At 46.0% G+C, this 21,487-nt stretch overlaps 2 protein-coding genes across 9 annotated transcripts in view; one reads left to right on the forward strand and one right to left on the reverse strand.

The window, feature by feature from the left end:
* FYCO1 (FYVE and coiled-coil domain autophagy adaptor 1) overlaps window positions 1-21,487 on the reverse strand; it is a 79,238-nt gene that overhangs the window by 26,652 nt on the left and 31,099 nt on the right. For 4 of the 8 annotated variants that reach the window (XR_001849880.3, XM_017640618.3, XM_037005615.2 and 1 more), the window contains exons 11-14: window positions 21,043-21,210; window positions 16,726-16,875; window positions 15,817-16,013; window positions 12,966-13,110 (exon numbers count right to left, since the gene is read on the reverse strand). Coding sequence is in view for 7 of the 8 variants with exons in the window: in XM_017640618.3 (XP_017496107.1) it covers window positions 12,966-13,110; window positions 15,817-16,013; window positions 16,726-16,875; window positions 21,043-21,210 (660 nt within the window). In the remaining variant the exon portion in view is untranslated. Of the gene's footprint in view, window positions 1-10,025; window positions 11,281-12,965; window positions 13,111-15,816; window positions 16,014-16,725; window positions 16,876-21,042; window positions 21,211-21,487 lie in introns of those variants that run through there. The other 4 variants (XM_017640620.3, XM_037005614.2, XM_037005613.2 and 1 more) reach the window with 3 other exon arrangements.
* CXCR6 (C-X-C motif chemokine receptor 6) lies at window positions 128-8,617 on the forward strand. Its single transcript, XM_017640622.3, has 2 exons — window positions 128-2,232; window positions 5,010-8,617. Exon 2 carries the CDS (start codon window positions 5,031-5,033, stop codon window positions 6,054-6,056), a length of 1,026 nt encoding a protein of 341 aa, XP_017496111.1. The 5' UTR covers window positions 128-2,232; window positions 5,010-5,030; the 3' UTR covers window positions 6,057-8,617.

A 21,487-nucleotide genomic window follows, 5' to 3' on the forward strand; every position in this document is an offset into this window, starting at 1 on the left:
ATACAGTGGGGAAATGGCAGCCTCTTCAACAGCTGGTGTTGGCAAAACTGGACAGCTACACACAAGAGAATGAAACTGGATTATTGTCTAACTCCATACACAAAAGTAAACTCAAAATGGATCAAACACCTGAATGTAAGTCATGAAACCATAAAACATAAAACTCTTATATGAAAACATAGGCAAAAATCTCCTGAATATAAACATGAGCAACTTTTTCCTGAATGCATCTCCTCAGGCAAGGGAAACAAAATAAAAAATGAACAAATGGGACTACATCATGCTAAAAAAGCTTCTGTACAGCAAAGGACACCATCAGCAGAACAAAAAGGCATCCTAGTATGGGAGAATATATTTGTAAATGACATATCCAACAAGGGGTTAACATCCAAAATATATAAAAAACTTACATACCTCCACACCCAAGGAGCAAATACACCTATCAAAAAATTGGTAGAGGATATGAAGAGACAATTCTCCAAAGAAGAAATTCAGATGACCAACAGGCACATGAAAAGATGCTCCACATCACTAATCATCAGGGAAATGCAAATTAAAACCACAATGAGGTATCACCTCACACCAGTTAGGATGGCCAACGTAGAAAAGACTGGGAATATCAAATGCTGGCGAGGATTCAGAGAAAGGGGAACCCTCCTACACTGCTGGTGGGAATGTAAACTAGTTCAACCATTGTGGAAAGCAGTATGGAGGTTCCTCAAAAATCTCAGAATAGAAATACCATTTGACCCAGAAATTCCACTCCTAGGAATTTACCCTAAGAATGTAGGATCCCAGTTTCAAAAAGACATATGCACCTCTATGTTTACTGCAGCACTATTTACAGTAGACAAGAAATGGAAGCAACCTAAGTGTCCATCAGTAGATGAATAGATAAAGAAGATGTGGTACATATACACAATGGAATATTATTCAGCCATAAGAAGAAAACAAGTCCTACCATGTGCAACAACATGGATGGTATTATGCTCAGGGAAATAAGCCAGGTGGAGAAAGACAAGTACCAAATGATTTCACTCATCTGTGGAGCATAGGAACAAAGCAAAAACCGAAGGAACAAAACAGCAGCAGACTCAGAGAACCCAAGAATGGACTAAGTTACCAAAGGGAAAGGGATTGGGGAGGGTTGGTGGGAAGGGAAGGATAAGGGGAATAAGGGGCATTACGATTAGTACACATAATATGGGGATGGGGCACGTGGAAGGCAGTATAGCACAGAGATTGCTATATTGCTCATGTGATTTTATATTAATGATACCAAAATAAAATGAAAAGATTACTCATCAGCTGATCTTCCAAGGAGAAATTTTCCTGAATTATCTGGGAGAGCACAATGCAATCATACAAGCAAAGGAAGAAGGCAAAAGAGGAAGTCAAGAGAGATTCAAGTTATGGGAAAGAGTTGACACCACACTGTTAACTTGAAGATAGAAAAAGCCAAATGAAAGCATGAGAAAGAATTGAATTCTGTGAGCTAGCAGTGAGCTTGTGAGAAAATTACAAGTCCCAGATGAAATCTGCAGCCCAGCTGATACCTCAATTTAGTCTTGTGACACCCTGTGCAGAGAATCTAGCCATACAATACTAGACTTCTGACCTACAGAACTATGAGATAACAAATAGGAGTCTTTTTAAGTTAAGTTTCTGGTAATAAAAATAGAAAACTAACACACACACACACACAAATGGGGATAATACCTACTTTGCAGGGCTGCTATGAGGATCAGTGGCTGTCAGGTATTTTGGAGCTGCACGTACACAGCATCTAGGCTACATCTTAGACTTTGAATTGGTGTAGCCCCAAACTGCTCTGAAGAGATTATGAGTAGCAAATGAAATAATTTTAATGTACAAATCCTACCATCTTCAGTGGACTGCCAGAGCCAGAGCTACTTATTGCTTCCCTTCAGTTTACAAATAAAAACACTTTCAGGACCTTGTTGGTAAGTAAGTCCCCAGCAAGGCTGCAGGGGTGGATGGTATCAGAGCCACTGCTTCATATCTTTGACCCCCAAACTACATGGGTGCAGGCTAGTCATGTGGATTCTGATCTGCAAGATGGGGACAGAGTGGGTCTCTTAATCATCAGCCAAGGGCTCTTTAAAAGTATTCAGCGGAAACACGGACCACGGACCACAAGAGATATATAGGCAGCCCTTGCTGCTGTGAGCAAGCTCATACCTGGAACAAATCGACAGAGCAGCTCTGCTGGTGAGTAATTTGTCTTCTTCTTTGTAGTTAAAAGACAGGTACTAACTCCAGGTTATAGGGGTCCTCAGGTTCCTGCCTCCAGCAGTGTGGTGTAAAATGCCCAGGTTTTAGAGCTCAATTGCTCTCTGATCAAATTCCATCTCTGCCATTTGTTGCCAAGCAGGTTAGATTAGAGGACTGTGAAAACAACTTACCAAGATTCTGGGCACACAGTAAGTGCTTGTAAACTAAAGGAATTGGCAGTAATGGCATCAGAACCTCCCAGGGAGATCAGGAGAGTCTATGTCTATGTTTGCTCACTAAATAATCTGCTGGGTTTTCTTTTTCATTTCTATTGCATTTTTAAGACAGGCTGTTAGGTCATTGTTTACTTTCTTTTCTCAGTATAAGTCAATGTGACCAATGTAGAAACTTTGGAAAATATAGAAAAATATAAAGAAAGAAAGAAAGGAAATCAGTTACCACTAATACCATAAGCCAGAGGCAAACTGCTGAAAAAACCTGGTCGTTTTTCTATGTTTTAAAAAATACAGTCAAAATCACATACTTACCATAGATTCTTAAACAAGGGTTCATGGAATGCGTGGCAGAGGGATTCAAAGAGTTTATGAACCCTCAGAATTGCGGGTGTGTGTGTATTATTTCTGAGGAAAAGGTGTGTGGCTTTTATGAGATTCTCCATGGGCTTTATGATCAAAGGAGGTTAAGAATCGTGGTCAATTTTACCTCCTTTTTGTTATCTACTTATTGCAATAGCAACAGTGAATACTAATTTTGCATATTTACTTTCTGTCTACACTGTTCTGATCAATGTAAATGTATGTATTTTTCCAAATCACTGAAAATATTTCCTAAACATTTCAGTTATATTCAATGTCTGAATTACAATTTGCTTACTTATTATCAGACATTTATACTGCTTCCAAAGTGATATATATTACTGTTTTTTAAGAAATCAATATAGGACTTTATTTACAGAATATAAAGAAATGAATGGTTTAAACGTTTCTAGAAGGGAAAGTTTTTTTTAATACTCTACACAGAATTGTGAAGTCCCAATCTGGCAACATAATATTAACATTAAAGTTTACCAATTATTACAAATAGAGGTGCTCAAGCCCTTTGAGGAAACATGTAATGCCAATGTAAGGATCCAGTAACAGCCATAATAGGAGGATTAATAAAAAAAAAGGGCAGAGTAAGTCAAGCAAAAATGGAGATTTGGTATTGCTCTTAAGGAAAGCAAAGCTGCCTGTTTCATGTTCTAAATGATGAAAAAAGTGTTTCTGTCCCCACATCAAGCAGTAACATACACATCGTCATCTAACCTACTTAATCTGGCAGCCCAGAGATCTGATGGGGCATGATGCCTTCCGGCAGGCCTATCACCCTTAGAGATATTAACATTTTGTGGTTTAGGAGCAGGGACTTTTTGTTAAGTAGTCTTACACCAAAGGCGTGGTCCCACCTTGGAGAGAAAGGGCGCTCTGCCCCAGGAAAGACAGAGAAGACAGTATGAGGTCTGGAAAAGAAGTCTCCAAGTAGAAAAGAGATGATCTCTTTTTTTATATGCCCTTGTCTGGCCAGTTGATATTTTGATTTTGCTAAACCCAAATGCCTGCTCTTCTTAAAACATCTTGCTGAGATGCTGGCGGGATATGGCAGGGGGTCACTGGAAATGAGTCACTGTGTGCTGAACACCTGCAGTCAGTGGCCTGGCACTCCAAGGCCACTGGTGGTACCGCAGCTGGCCCTGATCCCATGTCACAGATCACATCACTTTATGTCCTGTCCGTGGTCCTTAGCAGGGTCAGAGGGCATAGAGGAGGGGCAGAAGGACAGCTATGTGGTCTTGGCTGCCAGCCTCACACAAGGCTGGTCACTGGCCTCACTGTAGTTGTTCTCCCATCTGGCATCCCATCTCAACCAGATCTTCCATCTGTCAAAGAAGATACCTTGGTCTTAAACTGCTAGTTTTAAAAGCTAAAGCAATGTTCTCTTCTAAGAAAATCTGCCTTTTAAGAGATTCCTGAAGATCAAAAAGTCTTTAGGCAATGAAGCTCTGATGGTAGATAGATGACAGAGGGGAAAACTGGGCCAGGACATGAAGAGAGCCACCCAATTCCCTGGTCAGGAAGCTGGCTTGGCCAAAGTGCTGGGCAGCCACAGGCCATGCTATCCTTGTTTCCCTATCCATCATCTTCTTAAGTCTACACAACTGAGGGCAAGAAAAGGCAGGATGGACAGTCCATCCAGACAGAGAAGTCCTGGTCATCCCCCAACACCTTTTTGTCTCTAGGTGTCCCCTTGATGGTAGACCCCCAGGAAGGGGAACACTTGCCTTAGCAGTTCAGAGGTCTCAGTTAACAGAAAATGGGGGACAGGGTGGCCGGACAACTGCTGAGGCCTGGGCTGATGGAGATGGGCCCTGTCCATTAAAGAGCAATGCTGCTCTTCCACAAGGCGCCGTCCCCACTGCACCACATGGTGGCCTTTGCTTTCAGGACCAGTTAGCACAGGATTTTATGGAATGTGCATGTAGTCCCCCAGATGGGTAAGATCCTGAGAATTTTAGGGCTAATGAAGAGTTCCTCATCCTGTCTGAGCACTTTCCCTCAGAACTGGGTCTCTCTGCTATACTGGACAGAGCCTTTACTGAGCAGAAGAGCGGTGGGCTTGGGAGATGACTATTTGCCCCCAAAAGTGGACAACAGAACAGTGGAAAGACAGGAGGTGTTGTCATCACCCCCAAATATAATTCCTGTTTTGACTCACAGGCATTCATCAGAACAGACACCATGGCCGAGTATGAGTATGTAGATCCTGGATTCTTCCGCACTTCCAACAACAGCAGCCAGGCACATAAGGACTTCCTGCAGTTCAGCCAGCTGTTTCTGCCCTGCATGTATGTGGTGGTGTTCATCTGTGGCCTGGTGGGGAACTCCCTGGTGCTGGTCATATACGTCTGCTACCAGAAGCTGAAGAGCCTGACAGATGTGTTCCTCATGAACCTGCCCTTGGCTGATCTGGTGTTTATCTGCACTCTGCCCTTCTGGGCCTATGCAGGCATTCACGAGTGGATCTTTGGCAGCTTCATGTGCAAAACCCTGCTGGGCATCTACACTTTGAACTTCTACACATCCATGCTCATCCTCACCTGCATCACTGTGGACCGCTTCATTGCAGTGGTCCGTGCCACTAAGACCTACAACCAGCAGGCCAAGTGGATGACCTTGGGCAAGGCCATCTGCCTGTCCATCTGGGTGATCTCCCTGCTGGTTGCCTTGCCACAGATCATCTATGGCAATGTCCATTACCTCGACAAGCCCATCTGTGGCTATCACAATGAGGAGATTTCTACTGTGGTTCTTGCCACCCAGATGACACTGGGATTCTTCCTGCCACTGATCACCATGATTGTCTGCTACTCAGTCATAGTCAAGACCTTGCTTCAGGCCCGAGGCTTTCAGAAGCACAAGTCTCTGAAGATCATCTTTCTTGTAGTGGCTGTGTTCCTGGTGACCCAGACGCCTTTCAACCTTGTGAAGCTCATCCGCAGCATGAGCTGGGAGTACAACACCATGACCAGCTTCCACTATGCCATCTTAGTGACAGAGGCCATTGCCTACCTGCGGGCCTGCCTTAATCCTGTGCTGTACGCCTTTGTTGGCTTGAAGTTTCGGAAGCATTTCTGGAAACTTGTAAAAGACATTGGCTGCCTCCCTTACCTGGGGGTCTCAAGTCAATGGAAATCTTCTGAGGACACTTCCAAGACTTGCTCTGCCTCTCATAATGTGGAGGCCACCAACATGTTCCAGTTGTAGGTCTTGCTGATGCTTGGAGGCACTCCGAGGAATTTTTCTTTGTTTATAGCTTGCAGATTCTCATAGAGAAGTAGTCGGATGCTGCAGCTGTGCTTCCTCTCAGGCAGGAACACTTTCTGTTCTCTTCTTGAACACTCAGGCCTAGAGCTCAAAGGGAAGTGTGAACACTGGATGGGCTTTCCTTCCTTCATCCCCAAGAATGCTGACTGAAGGGATTGATGAGTGACTCTCGAGACCTCAGGTTCTCCCTCACTGGGACTGAGACCGGGACTGAGGGTTGAAGAAGCATGGCTAACAAAGTTACTGATGGCAGGTGACACTCTGGGCTCCTAAATTCAGCAGATTCTTGTGGCTACGGAAGCAGAGGAGATTAGAGCAGCCACGAAATTAGTGCTGGCCCATAAGGCTCAGACTGCAATTATCAGGCACCGAACAGAACTGAGATCAGGTTCTGCCTCACCTTGGGTTGGACTTTTACATAGATAGAGGTGTATCTCTCTTTGATTAATCCCAGAAGGACTAGCACCAGGGAGTATGAATGGGCCAAACAAATTACAGAATTCCAGTGGTCCATAGAGTGGACCATAGAGTTTCTATATAGAAAAATGTGCAAAGCAGAGTTTAAGACTATTAGGAAATCTCAACAGCATTTCTAAAGGGGAGTCTTTGGTGGGTTTACTTATTTAAAAACTGAATTATCCAATGCTTACCACATACAGATATAAGTCATATATGAATGTATATATAACACACACAATCAAAAGCATATGATTTTCATGACAACAAATAAAACCTTTTTAAAGTCTCCAAACCATTTTTATCCTTACACACATTTTACTTTAATGTGTTACGCCTGGAATATACCCAAAGTGATTACTTATGGACACAGGAAAGAAGTTAAAATTGTAAACTTACAGGGCAGTGCTTTACCAAGGCAATGGAATATGCTATTCACTGTGGCTGCCAGCCTGCTGCCCAAGATATGAAGTGCATAGGGTTAGTCTCTGTATTATGGTCACAGTACGAGGAAGAGTGAGAAGCGTCAGACACTCCTGCGTGTTTATTAGATCTGAGCAATCTGTGCAAGAGGCCGAAAGTTGCCTTTCTGGATCACACTTCAGAAAATCACACACCAAAATATGGACACAGCTAAAGACAGTGCACCAGGAGGTGGGCCAGAAGCTTCCCAATGGTCTGGCTTTGAGATGTGGGTAAACCAGAGTTGAATCCTGGTTCTGCTCCTCACCAGTTGTTAAGAACCGGTCGGTAATCTCTTAACCTCTTTCACTGTGCTGAAACATGGACTGTAACAGTATCCTCTTACCAGGGATGATGTGAGGAGGGCTTGAATTGATGCACACGACACATAGCATGGTTGGCATTCACAGGTAGAGGGGCTCCCAAATGGCAGTAGTTACTAGAATTTCCCACCAGAACTATAATACAAAGGTAAGCTGCCATCACTCTCTGAGCTGGTGAGGCATGGGGGGTTTGCTTTGTGCCTTCTAGAGGTGCAGGGCATGTCACACCCTGGTCCAGCAGACAACAGGCAGGCCTTCCAGGGCCCACTTGATCGTATCTATTATTATGTTATTAGGTATAAACAAGCCTAAATGCATCCACAAGAACAGTAAGTCCTCAGGCCACAGGGACTACTGAGCACTTCCTCAAACATTAAAATGTGCCCTTTCCAATGTGACAAGGCTTTTATCTTCATAAAATTGGTTTCAAAGGGGGAGTTACTGTCACCCCCTTTTGTGCATTCATCTTAATGTTGAACACTTCTGATAGAGGGGCCCCCACACTTGGCTTCCCCAAGTTGTCCCAGAACAAGAGGCAGAGGCCCTAACTGGGAAGGAAGAAGTGTTGCGAGCCAGCTGCGCCTCACAGGAGTTGGCACCTCTCCGTGTTCCCATGGAAGGAAGCAGTGTGGTGAGACGGAAAAACCAGGGACTGAGGTCACTCAGACACTAGTTCAGTGAAGCTCTATCGCTGTTCATCCCTGGGCAAGCTATTCAGTCTCCCTGAGCCTGAGGGGCAGCTGCCTGGCCAAGGCAGCAGAGGGGCAGTTGCCAAGACCTCCGCTTTCTCCCCAACCGGGGGCCTGCCTGGCTGAGTCCAGTGAGACCAGGGCCCTAGCAGGCTGAGCCCAGTCCCAGGCCTATTTCAGATGGCCTCTCTCCAGGCTCTTTGCAAACGGGTTTGCACTGGCCCTTCTTCAGCTTGGGGAAATCTGCCTGCCTATCCCCAGGAATCTTCCTTCCCCTTTTCTACTTCCCAGGTCACTCACTGCTCTAATACTCTTCAGGCCCTTACCCGCTGCACTTCGGAGTAGATATAATTTTTCCAACCCCTACCCTGGACATACACCATTATTGGCAAGAGGCCCTTGCACAGCCACATGTCATAGAGGGCTTCTGCATCCTGACTTCATTCCATCTACACCACAGCCCCATGAAGTACAAGCTCTGACCTCAGGCCTGTCCTGCTCCTCCCCTTGCCCTCTGCTCAGGCACCAGGGCTTGTGTCAGGAGCAGGCTGGGGGAGGCATGGCCCCTGGCTGAATCCAATCCACCTTGGCTGTGGCCTCAGGTACAGAACGTGGTCCTCTCGCATGGTGTTCCTAATACCTGGCAGGGGGCTAGAGACCAGAGATAGTTGTGTGGTAAACACAGAGCAACTCTGATTCCAGGGGTTACCTGGAAGGTGAACCTCCATGAGCATTCTGGCCTAAGGAAATGGTGCTGCAGGGGAGAAACCCAAAGCTGCCCTACTGGAGGTGGGGGAGGCTGGGCAGGGAACCTGGGGGCTCACTCTGGCCCTCTCCTCCAAGGGGCTCCCAAGGGAACACCCCCTCCCCACACCCAGCCCTTCATGGTAACTCCCAACACTGTTGTAGGAGGTCTGGCACTATCGCCCCCAGTTTTCAGATGAGGAAAATAGCTCAGAGAGATTAATGGATGCCAAAGCTCACTGCAGAGCTAGGATTAAGACCCCAGGAAACAGCCTCATTTTCTTCCCCCAAATGTTGGCTAAAGGAGGTTTTACACAGCTGACAGGCCCAAGGTAGCTGCCAGCTCTGTACTCATCAGAGGGCAGAGACGTCGGGTTAACCCAGTGCACAGCGACTTTCTAACCTTAGCCATTATCACCATATCACAGCCGTGCCCGTTTTGTTTCTGAGACACTAGGCATCAAACCTTTGGTTGGTGCCAAAGCACCACAGCTTCCTCAAAACACGCTGGCCATGTTCTAAAACAGTTACTGGCAGAGAAGCTCTGCGGGTTGGGGACAGTGGGCGAGTGTAAGCTCAGTGTCATCTGGACACCTGGAGTGACTTTCTTGGAAAGGACAACTGGGATACTAGGTGCAGGGTACCAGGAAACACGGTAGCCAGGCGCGGCTCAGCCCAACATCACAGCTCAGGTAAAACACCATGAGAACAGTGCACCTCCACAGAACACTTACCAGTAGCCAGGCACTGGGCTCGGTGCTTTGCACACATCCTTCTCCTCCAATCCTTCTAACAACCCTAGGGGGTGGGGGCTGTTCCTGTCTCCTCTGCAGGGAAGGAACTGAGTTCAGAGGACCACAGTGCCCAAAGCCATGGAAGCTGAGGGTGGCAGACCAGGCTCTGACCAGTGTGTGATTCTGGGGCTCAAGTTCTTCATCGTCATAGGGTCTTTTTGCCTGGTAATCAGAAGGGGAAGCCAGACCTGGGGGAGGCCATAAGAGGCTGGAAGCTGAGCCAAGGGACCCAAGGACCAGCCCTGCTGCTGGCTGACAAGGGCGTTTCCTTCTCTGCCTGCTGCCTCGGTCCGAGATCAGCTGGACACCTGGTCAACGGGTGGCTGAGGGTGGGCCTGGGTGACTGTGGGTGGCGGTGTGACTGCAGGGTTCTGAAGAGTATCACCTTTTCAGCCGAGGTGAGGGGCCATGCTCCTGCTTCACGTCAACATTCCAGCTCTGAGCCGGAAGTGGGGCACTACTGGGAGGTTCCTTAGGGAGCCTGTGGCATCCTTCCAGGCCTCCCTGGGGGCCTGGATCTGGGGACTTCTTCCTCTCCCATCACTGTCAGAAGGGGCAACTTCATTAGCTCTAAGAATGTGTATGTGTGGATAGGGGTGGACATGGGCAGGGGGAATGGGGCAGGTTTCTGATATGCGAATGGGGAAATGGGGGCCCAGAGAAGAGAACTGAACTCTTCAAAAGGAATCTGAAGCCCGTGGACTGGAGGAAGGATCTCTGGGCTCAAAGCCTAGCTCTGAAGCTTACAGCCATGTGACCTGGAGCAAGCTGTCTGGCCTCCTGAAGCTTCAGCTTCTTTACCTACAAAATGCGGATCAAAGTCCCTACGTCTTGAAGGGCTGGGTAGGGACTACGGGAGTCACGTGTAACAGCAGCTAGCATGGGGAAGGTGCTCAGTGGAGTCCCTTTCAACAGTACTGTCTCCAAGCAGCCTTCTTGTCACCAGGGATTCAGACTGCACAGTGTTTACTTCCTCCTGGATCACTTCTGACTTCGGACTTCTTTCTTGAAGTTTCCTGTCAGGGATGCTTACACAAAACCAGGGCTTTGTACCTCCCACACTTTCTCAGATTCCTGGTGTTTTTGACTGGTCTTAAATTTCGGAGGAAAAAGAATATAAGGAAAAGCTACCAGAGATGTTTGAGTAAAACTCTAATGCACAGAGAAGGTGTGCGATGATGCAGGCCCTTAACTACCTTGGCGGGCCAGCTCATCCCCCCAGCAGATGAAGTGCAGGGACTGCAGGTTCCTGTCTGCCAGTCCTGGATCCGCCTCTGAGGCTGCTGGCCAGCACGCAGGCAGTTTCCTTTCCCTGGAACACTTCCTGATTTCCCATGACCAAAAACATGTACTTGTCAGCAGTCAGAACACCTTCTGTTTTTGTTCCCGCTGGTCAAGGGGAAGGTGGAGGTGAGGGAAAGAGGGAGCAGCGGGGGTGTCACTTCCTCCTGCAGGCTCCAGCTGAGGGCCGTGCCCCCAGGCCCTGAGGCTCTGGTCCTGCTCACCTCAGGACCTACCTGGCTGGCTGGCCACGAGTCCAGGCATGGTTAGTAAAGAGTTGCCAGGTAACAGTGGCAGAGGGTGGCTTAGCGCTAATGGAACAGAATGCACCCTAGAGACCACTGAGCTGTGGGGGCTGGGGAAAAGTCTGCAGGCTGATGTGCTCAGGGACGACTTCAGAGGGGGTGGCGGGAGGCTGAAGGAAGAAAAAGGGAAGGCCCAAAGTCACACAAACTCCAGTGAGCAGGGCTGACTTGGGCTGGGTGATCAGGTTGACTCTACCCATCACAACATGGCGAGTTCAACCCCTCTCCAGACAGGGGACAGAGAAGTGAGGAGAGATCCACGTAAGCCTGACATCTCCTGTGCTGAGAGCTTTGTAAGTAAGTACATCTCCTCCCACATAACAGAAGTCCCAAAGACCAATCCTAGCCCTCCTCTGAAATCTAGGTAGGAAGAGGAATAGAGGTCTCAAGCAAGGTCAGCAAAAGCATCACAAAACTCCCTAAATGGAGGCAAAGGGAAAATGGGTCAAGAAATATCTGGACCTGGGCACCATGTTACCTTTCTTGTGCTTTTGAACAGCCAGCACTTCACTGCAGAAACTGCATTTAGGCTAGACACAAGGTGCTGAGAAACACCAAGCAAGGCTGCCATGGAGGGGAACTTGACCTTTCCTTATGGGTCCCATAGCATAAACTCTGGCATTTTAATGTAGCACAGTTATTTGTTCACAAAAAACTCTGTACCATTATTTATTTAAAAATTGGCCTTTGCAAAACTCTCCTCACAAGCTTTGTTCAAAAATGATAGCTACCCCAGAAAAATGAGAGGGCCAATGGAGAGTAAGTACTAAAAGATGCCCCTGGGGCTGATGCCGCCAACTCGCAGCATTGGGAAGGTTCAGTGGTATGGGTCAGGGACTAATGGCAGCACAAGAGGAGGCACAGCAGAGGCCAGAGGAGTGGCAGTCATCTGAATTCTGTAGAGTAAGGGCAGTAGACTTTCCTACATTTTTACTGGTTTTTGAACTGGGGCTCTGGGAAGGCTTATCTGGAGCTAAAGGGACTTCTGAGGGAACACATCTTCCTGAGACAACTGACACTACAGCCAAGCTTCCTCCCCCATGGCATCATTACCAAGCCTTACTGGTGGTCCTCAAAGATGACGGCGGATTTAAAGAGCAGCATGCTGCCCTGAGCATGACCAAGGGCAGCACACACATGAACCCCTGCACACTCATATGGTGATGTCCTAACTGCCAGTACCCCCAATGTAACTGTTTAGAGGTAGGCCTTTAAAGAAATAACTTAATTAAAAATGAGGCTATTAGGGTTGGCCCTAATGCAGTCTGACTGTGTCCTTTTAAGAGGAGATGAGGACACAGAGAGACACCAGAGGAGCACACACACAGAGGGACAGCTGTGTGAAGGGGCAGCACATGCACGGCCACCTGCAGGCCAAGGAGAGAGGCCTCAGAGGAGACCAACCTGCCGTGGCCTGCACCTTGGACTTGCAGTCTCCAGAGCTGTGAGGAAACACAGTTTGGTTGTTTAAACCCCCCAATCTACAGTACTTGTGCTGGCAGCCTGAGTAGGTTAATAAAGTTACCCAAGCCAAGAGAGGCCCTAATGGAGATCCTTAAATCAGAGGGAACACTGGAACTTCTGGGCACTCTCTGACAAAGCTCAACACTGACTACCCTGAGCCCTGGGGCTCCCCGAGGGCTACCTGCCCTGAGCACTGCTCTAAGGCAACTTCCCTTAAGCAGAGATGTTCACTCCTGCTTCCAAAACCTCACTTTCCTGGTCCTTTAACAAGAACACAAAAGGGCCAGGCACTCAACAAGGTTCCCATGAGATGGAGGTGATGTCTACTCACTGTTCAGCCACGTGTGGGTCAAGAGAGTCTGTTTCAGTGGGTGTTTCAGGCAAGGAGGATCCAGGCTCCTGTATCTCGCACAGCTCCTCATCTGTAATGATGTCAAACACGGTATCATCTGGTGGCCTGCAGTCTGTGTTTGCACCTGGGCCACAGAGGCAGATCAGGAGAGAAGAAAAACACACACAGTTATGCACGGGGACCTCAAGATGTGAGGGAGTGCAGCTATGCAGGACTAGCCACTTGAAGTGCTCATTCAACTGACCTCTTTGTGTCCAGATGTAAGAGAAACGGCTGTTGACACATTCCAGAAAAGCAGAAGAAAACAGATGAAACTGCACAACTTCAGAGATTTCTCTTAACCCCTTAGGGGCTGAAAGAGCTTTCAAGCCCTTACATATTCTCTAAAGCTCCTTACTTAGAAGGAAAAAAGCCTATCAAAACCTTATCAGAAAAGAACCTAATCAAAAAAAGTAAAAGTAAACATGCTTCTGTGCCACTGAATCTTTGCTCCACAAATCATACACACTATTTATTCAGGCCTATTAGGAAGCAGGATTCTGTCTGACCTGCATTTCACCTCAGTCCACTGAGGGGTGGGAAAGGACCTTCCTCTGCTCAAGGAGTTGTAGCAACCATAGTGCTCCTGACCAAGGGACCTGAGTCCCATTATCTGGGTCACTCAGTAGGAAGGACACTGTGCTAGTCACTCACACACAAGCACTCTCTTGCATGTCATCACAAATGCAATGGTAGGTCTGAGGCAAAAGAAAGAAAGAAGGAAAGACAGAAAGACAGACCAGGAGATGGGAAATGTCAGAGATCAAAACAACCAAATCAGCACTCTGGCACAGTGCTATCATCTCTTATCACTGGAACATGTGCCAGTGAGTTGGGGCAAGGGAAAGACTCCTGGGTTGTTCAGCAAGAAGAACAGTTCATGTGAACTACAAGTTCCCAGCTGGCCCTGCCACATGGCTAATATGGCAGGCTGTGCTTTAGAATGAACATTCTTCCTTCTGTCTGAAGTCTGCATAGGGAGGGTTGAGGTACAGGTTGAAAAAGGGTACCAGAGACTGGTTTCCTTCCATAGACACAGCCACACTCCTGAACTACCTTCTGAAGCTGGCAGAGGGAAGAAGGAAAGAGAAAGGAAAATGAGCATCAGAGATACAAAATGATGTCCACTGTGAGAAATCAAAGAAGGCCTAAATAAATGGAGAGCTATGCCATGTTCATGGATTAGAAGACTCAATTTTGTTCAGATGTCAATTCTTCCCAAACTGATCTGGACATTCAATGCAATCCCAATAAAAATTTTACCAGGATTTTCTTGGTAAGAATTAACGATGTGATTCTGAAATTTTATGGAAAAGCACAGGACCTAAAATAGCCAATACTTTGATAAAGAATAAAATTAGAGGACCCGCTCTACCTGATTTTAAGATTCATTATAAAACTACAGTAATCATAATAATACGGTATTGGTAAAAGAAAAGGCACATAAATAAATGAAATGGAACAGAAAGTTCCACAGATACAGACCCACACATATAATTGATTTTTGACAAAGGTGCCAAGGCAGTTCAATGGGAAAAGAGTAAACTTTTCAACCAGTGGTGTTCAAACAACTGGATAACCATATGCAAAAAAAAAAAAAAAAGAATCTCTACACACAGCTTGTACCATATACAAACATTAACTCAAAATAGATCATAGACCTAAATGTGCAATCTCAAACCATAAAACTTCTAAGAGAAAACAGATCTTTGTGTTCTTGGGTTAAAGAAAGATAGACATAACTCCAAAAGATAAGAAAAAAATTAATCCATAAAGGAAAACAATTGATAGATTGGACTTCATTAAAATTATAAACCTCTACTCTTTGAAAAACATTTCTGCTTTTTGAATGAAAGTGAAAAGACAGGCTATTGATTGGGACAGAATATCCGTAAAACACATATCTGGTAAACAAATTGTATCCAGAATATACGAAGGACTCTGAAAATTCAATAATTAAAAAAATTTTTAAATGGGCAAAAGAATTAAAGAAGATATACTAATGCAGTGTAAAGTACACCCACCCTCCTGAATCCCAGAGGAATTCTCTGTGTCCAATATAAATAATGCACCTGCTGACCTCCTCAATGATCTAGTTAAAAAGAAGAGGAACCAAGAGTATTTCTGAAGGCTGGCTGAGGCCTAGGAGGAGTCCACAGGGCCCAGCGATAGGAGTCAGTAATGCAGGAGCAGAGAGGAGACTCACTTCTGCCCCTGCCATCTCAGTTCTGCCTCCACATCTCCAGTCCAGAACCCAAGAGCAGCCAAGCTGGTCTGCTCGGCTGTGCTCAGAGCAGGAGTACAGGGAACCAAATCCTGCTTCTTTTTACTGGGCGAAGGGAAAGGACACAAAGAAGGCATCCTCCTTGGTCACTGAAAGAGAATGTGAGCCCAAGGAGAGCAGATGGATGTGGTCACTTTCAGATACAAATCCTCGCTTTTGGTGACTCTGGGAGAGAGAGGGTTGGTTATCAGGGCTGAGGCTTAGGAAGACAGCAGCTTCCAAGGGATGGGGTACATGCACTGGTAATATGTGAGTTAAGGGGTACACAGACCTCACGTTATATACTGAATCATATAAGGAGAAAGTTATTCCCTTTTCAATTCTCTTTCAACTCAAATTACATTAAAAAGAAAGTCTTCAATAGGAGGTAAATACATTTTTAGCACCTCTTTAATGCCTAAGTTTGGGAAACACTGAATTATGCTTTTTAGAGCTAACTAGCCAAATGGGGGAGTGGTGTGGGGGGGTGACACCTAAGAACACCCAGTGTGGAAGCAGGAGCCTGACCTTGGCCTCCAGTGGCATCTGGCGACAGTGCGGGGCTGGGCTCTCCCTGGCTGGTGCCTGAGCTGGCACTGTCTGGGGAGCCAGGGCCCGCACTGAGCTTCCGGAAGCAGGCTCGGCAGCAGCGCTCCTTCTTGCCACTGGGCTTGGTCAGGACATAGTTGTTGCTGCAGTAGTAACAGAAGATGCGGCCACAGACCCTGAGGACAAGATGAGCATGAGCCATGAGGACAGCACGCTGTGGTTCTTGTGTGACTTTCTCAGCGTGAGAACGGGGCTCTGGTAGACCTGCCTCTGCCCCAACTTCCAGAGTGCGGCCATCTTGGTAAGCCCCAGGGGAGAATGTTTTATTTCCCAATGCCCTGGGCGGCCGGAGGGTGGGGCATGGTGGAGCTCACCTTCCCTGAAACAGATGCAGGTGTGCCTTCCACACCTCAGGGGCTCAGGCTCTAAGAGACGACAGGCCCTCCAAGGCCTGTGCTGGTGGTTCTCCATCTGGCCCGGCCCCCAACCAGATTCATTTCTGCCTACTGTTCCATGGGCCCTGAGAAGGTGTTTGCTCCATGTTCTCCCAGTGAAGCCTCAGACCTGAGGTTTTCTCTGGGGTCCAGTAACGCAGTTGCCCCTCCAGTCCCTGCAGGCTGGCAGAGAGCTGAGGGTTGCTGGTCTCTGGGGTGTTCCACATCCTGATGGGTCCTCTTAACTCTGCCCACACCTGAATTGAACACTCTTTGCTTTCAGGGATCCCTGCATGTTCTGCTAGAACCCTGCCTGCTACACCCTCCTTGCCTGGCTCCCTTAAAACCAAAAGGCAGCATGCCCTTCCAAGGCAGTCAGACATGGCACCAATGCACCTCACAGATTATTCATTTGGAGCCATCTTCTCCAGCCTGGGTCCCACCGCCCGCTCACCTGCAGTGGTGCCGCCGCACCATCCAGCTGAACTCCCGCTTGCAGTCAGAGCAGTGGTTCACCTCCATGTCCCCGAGCCACCGCTCCTCGGCACTGAGCTTCTGTTGGAATTCCAGAGCATCTGACTTCTGCCAGAGAGCATCCTTGTCTCTGGGACAAAGCCACATTGGAGAAAGAGAAAAAAGAATCCATGAAAACAATAGAATTATCTCTGCTTCATTTCAAAGGACTCACTCCAAATTTCCTGAGACACAAAGGAAAATGCACTTTTCCCTTGGACATACCCTCACTGTAGGTCTCCTCTGTTACCCCAAATCAAGCCCAGCCTCCACAGGACCCTCCCAGCATGCAAGCCGTTAACTGATATCACACATGTGAAGCCACAGAGGTGGACCAGGCCGTACATGAATGGCTCTGGCAACTGCAAGGAACTGCCGCACCAACAAGGGTAGTACACTGCTCAGGAGTCTAAACAACAGTGCATATGGTCACTGGGAGTTTAAGCCATAACCTGCTGTCATGACTGAATGACACTCTGTGTGCTGTGAGCCCAAGGCACATGAATGCACTGCTCACCCAAATCATAAATGTGTTTAGGTCCCTTTATGCTTTTATGGTTTGTTCAAGTAACAACTTAATCATTGGAGAAGAGCTAAGATTTCCCAGCCTGAAAATCTGACGGGATGCAAATACCCCTGGTCCTCAGATAGGCAGTGCAGTCACTCCAGGAAGTAAGAATGGAAGAAGTGGGAGGTTTTACAGAAAGGTCTGGCAGTGTCTCAGCGTGTCCAATGCCCTAGAGAAGGTGTGCACAGAGACTTCTTATATTGCCACTTATGGTCATTTTGGGGCCTCATGGCTTTTGACAAGGGAAGGCTGGAATCCCAGCCACCAACCACCCTGAGGGTTAGTGTGGCCCTGGCAGCACCTGAATCCCTGAAGATTAACACCAGACCTCTTAGGTCCTGAGAGAAACTGGCTCTGTCAGTAGCCAGTAACTCCAAAGCAAATCCCTGAAGATTAACACAGAGCTCTTAGGTCCTGAGAGAAACTGGCTCTGTCAGTAGCCAGTAACTCCAAAGCAACCACAGATCTTTCCCCTTAAATACAAAAGCCAGGACACAGAATTGATTGGCTTTTTGAGGGTGTTTAAACTTGTCAGAAACCAGGAAGACTCATTCTCTGTACTGACTTCATTCTCCCAAATGGTCCACAGCTTGTCCTTCCTGTCCCCAGGAGGGCAGGCACCCACACCCTGGGAATGTGGGAATGCTGTCAGGACCTGGCATGCACCTTTTCTATCACACACTTCAGGAAAATGTGTGAGCTCAGAGGCCACAAATGCTCTGAGTTCCAAGTCTGCAAATCGATGGAAGCAGAGTTTTTAAACTTCCAAATTAGTTATAATTTAATATCAATATTTAATAATTCACAACCACAAAATAATTAATTTAGGCACTGCTTATCCATGGCTGCTAATGTCACAAAGAGAGGGCTAATCAAATCTATGGGGCTCTTGAAGGGAAGACTCAAAACTAAAAAACAATTTTAAGAAGCTTTCTTTTTTATTTTATTTGACAGCTTTATTGAGATATAACTGACATACAATAAACTGCAGTCATCTAAAAGATATAATTTGATAAGCTTATGAATATACCCATGCATACACCCATGAAATCATCACCACAACCAAGATAATGAACATATTTATCCCTGTCAATAGTTTACTCGTGTCCCTTTATAACCCTGTCTTCTGTCCTCGTCCTCAACCTCTCTCCATTTCCAGACAGCCTCTGATCTGCTTTATCATTATAGAGTAGTTCACATTTCCTAGAATTTGGTATGAATGGAATCATACAGTATATATTCTTTTTTGTCTGGCTTTTTTTCACTCAGCATAATTATTTTGAGATTCATCCATGTTATCGTGTGTATCAATAGTACATTCATTTTTTATAACCGAATAGAGTATCCTTGTGTGGATATAACACAGTTTGTTTATCCACTCAGCTGTTAATGGACATTTTGGTTGGTGGAACTTTTTGGCTCATAAATAAAGCTGTTGTTGAATATTCACATGTAAGTTTTTATGTGCACCAATAATTTCTTCATACCCTTGTATGGAGCTTTTCACTTTTGTTGGATAAATACCTAGGAGTGGACTAAATGGTAAGTATATGTTTAACTTTTTAAGAAGCTGCCAAACTATTTTCCAAAGTAGTTGTACCATTTTACATTCCCACCAATAATTTGTGAGAGTTCCAGTTCCTCCACATCTTCACCAATACTTGATTTAGTCCATCTTTTTATTTCAGCCATTCGAGGGGTATGTAGTATTTTCTCACTATAGTACTGATTTACATTTCCCTAGGTATTGATGGTGCTGAGCATCTTTTTGTGTGGTGACTTACCATCTATTTAACTTCTTTGGCACATTGATAATTTCTTAATCTCATGGCTTCTGTTTAGAGGAGTCAACTGTTAGTCCAACTGTCCCTCCTTTTATTCTCTGATTGCTTTATGATTTTCTTTTCAAATTTCACTGTAAGCTAAGGGTGGATTAAAATAAAAAAGTCCTGCTGGCTATTCTTTGAGCTTCTTGAGTCTAAGGACTGGTATCATGCATCAGTTCTGGATCTTTCTCAGCTTTCTACATCTTGCCTCTGCCTCATTCTTGTCCTTTGGACTTCCTATTCCATGTAGGTTTGCCCTTCTCACTTTGTCTTCCACATATTTAACTTTTTCACAGTGTCTTTTTTTTTATTAAAGTATCATTGATATACAATCTTATGATGGTTTCACATACACAAGAAGTGGTTCAACATTCACTCATATTACCAAGCGCTCACCCCCTCCACTGAGGTAACTATCAACAAAATAAAATGTTACAGTCATTGTCTTCTCCATGCTGTACTACTGTTCCAGTGACCTACCTATGTTGTGATTGTAAAGTACAGTGACCCTTAATCCCCTTATGAAGCATTCTTGACAATAAATCAAGTCTTAGCAAGCCTCTACCAGAACAGAGGTTCTCAACTCAGGCTAACTGATGCCTGGTCCCCACTCCCAGAAGTTCAGTTGGTCTGGGTGGGGTCTGGAAATGGGTCAATAGCTCCTCTAGCGGTTCTACTGTGCAGTGAGCATAAAGAACCACTGCTCTAATTCAATGATCGATTTACAAGAAATACAAAGGTTGGAAGAACATGTTAAATGACAACATCGGGATGCAATTAACAAACTCTAGCCTACAGAAAACTCTACCAGATGAATGACCTGGCTTCTTCAAAAGTAAATTTCAAAGAAAAAAAAGTGAGATGGTGGAGAAACCACAACCTAAGTAAGAGAGATCTAAGAAACATATCACCATGAAATGTATTGATCTAATTTAGATCCTGATTAGAAAAAACTCTAAGGCACTTGGAATAATCTGAAACTGACTAGATATACAGTGAATTTTTAAGCATGGTGATGATACTGTGGTCGTTTAAAATGGAGAGTCCATGTCTTGGAGAGGTATGTGCTTAAACAGTTGGAGATGAAATGACATGATATCTGAGATTTGCTTCAAAATAACTGGGGAGGTGGGAGAAATGGGTGGGATTCTGGATGAAATAAGACTGGCCATAAGCTGAATAATGTTGAAGCTGGGTAACAGGTACACAGAGGTGGATTTTTATATATTTGAAAATTTCAATAAGAAAAAAAAAATTTCAATGGCTTAACAACATTTAAAAGTCAAGCCAATTTCACATAAAAATTCAGATCTCTACCTTCTCTTAAAAGTTAAGTTATCTGGCAACTCTGGGCTCAGTGCCCATGTGGCAAGAATAAGCAGGAGCAGAGCATGCCGTTTGCTTGCTTTCTCAGTGGCCCTCCTGGCCCACTTCGCACATTTACATTAGCTCTCCGGTTCTTGCAGGCACTGGAGTCTGGGACCCCTGGAGGGAGGAAGTGGGATGCAGAAGGAGAAAAGGGCTCATGAAACATGGGCAAGGGAATAGGGGACTTACTGAAGATATTAAACATATTAAATATTTACTGTTGCTCATGCCTAAGCACATAGGGATTTTGAAAATAATTATACAGTAATATGAAAACAAAACCAGATGAGCTTTAGTAGGAACAGTGAAATCCACACTTACAAGGTTGTCAAGGGCCTGAGCAGACCTGTACCTGTACGGGGGTGCCCTTAACAAGAGAACACAAGCAGACAGGGGCCCCATTTCCCTTGAAGAGTCCTTTCAAGAACAGTTGTGCTTTTTAAAGAAAAGCCGAGCTTGGGGAAGCCCCCAGCCGCCTGTTTGTCCTGTCACTCACTTGAGCAGCTCTATCAGCCGTTCTTCCAGGTATTTCTTGGTTCTATTCAGGTCGTCCAGGTCAGCAAGCATCTTCTGGTCACTCTCTTTCCGGTCTGTCACCAACTGGCAGAGTTTGCTGTAATACTCTTGGGTTTTTGTTGTAGCTTTTTCAAGTTCCTTCTGGGTCCTGGTGGAGGAGAGGTAAGTCTTCCTGACTGTCAGCTACATGAGCCTCCCCAGAGCCTCCGTGCCGACCCAGACCTCCACTGCTGGGCCACCGTCCTCCAGCCTTTTCCCCTTCATAGGCGGGAGCCCCTCAGCGCTACCTGTTCACAGGCTATAGCTCCCCTCACTCTCAAAACTTCCTCACACACCCAAACTCTTCACACACACCACTCTCCACCCTTCCCAAAACCAATCACAAGGGGCATCCTGTGAGAGCAGCAGACCTCAGGTTTCTAGGA

Source organism: Manis javanica, chromosome 3, assembly GCF_040802235.1.
Source record: "Manis javanica isolate MJ-LG chromosome 3, MJ_LKY, whole genome shotgun sequence".
Taxonomy (NCBI): domain Eukaryota; kingdom Metazoa; phylum Chordata; class Mammalia; order Pholidota; family Manidae; genus Manis; species Manis javanica.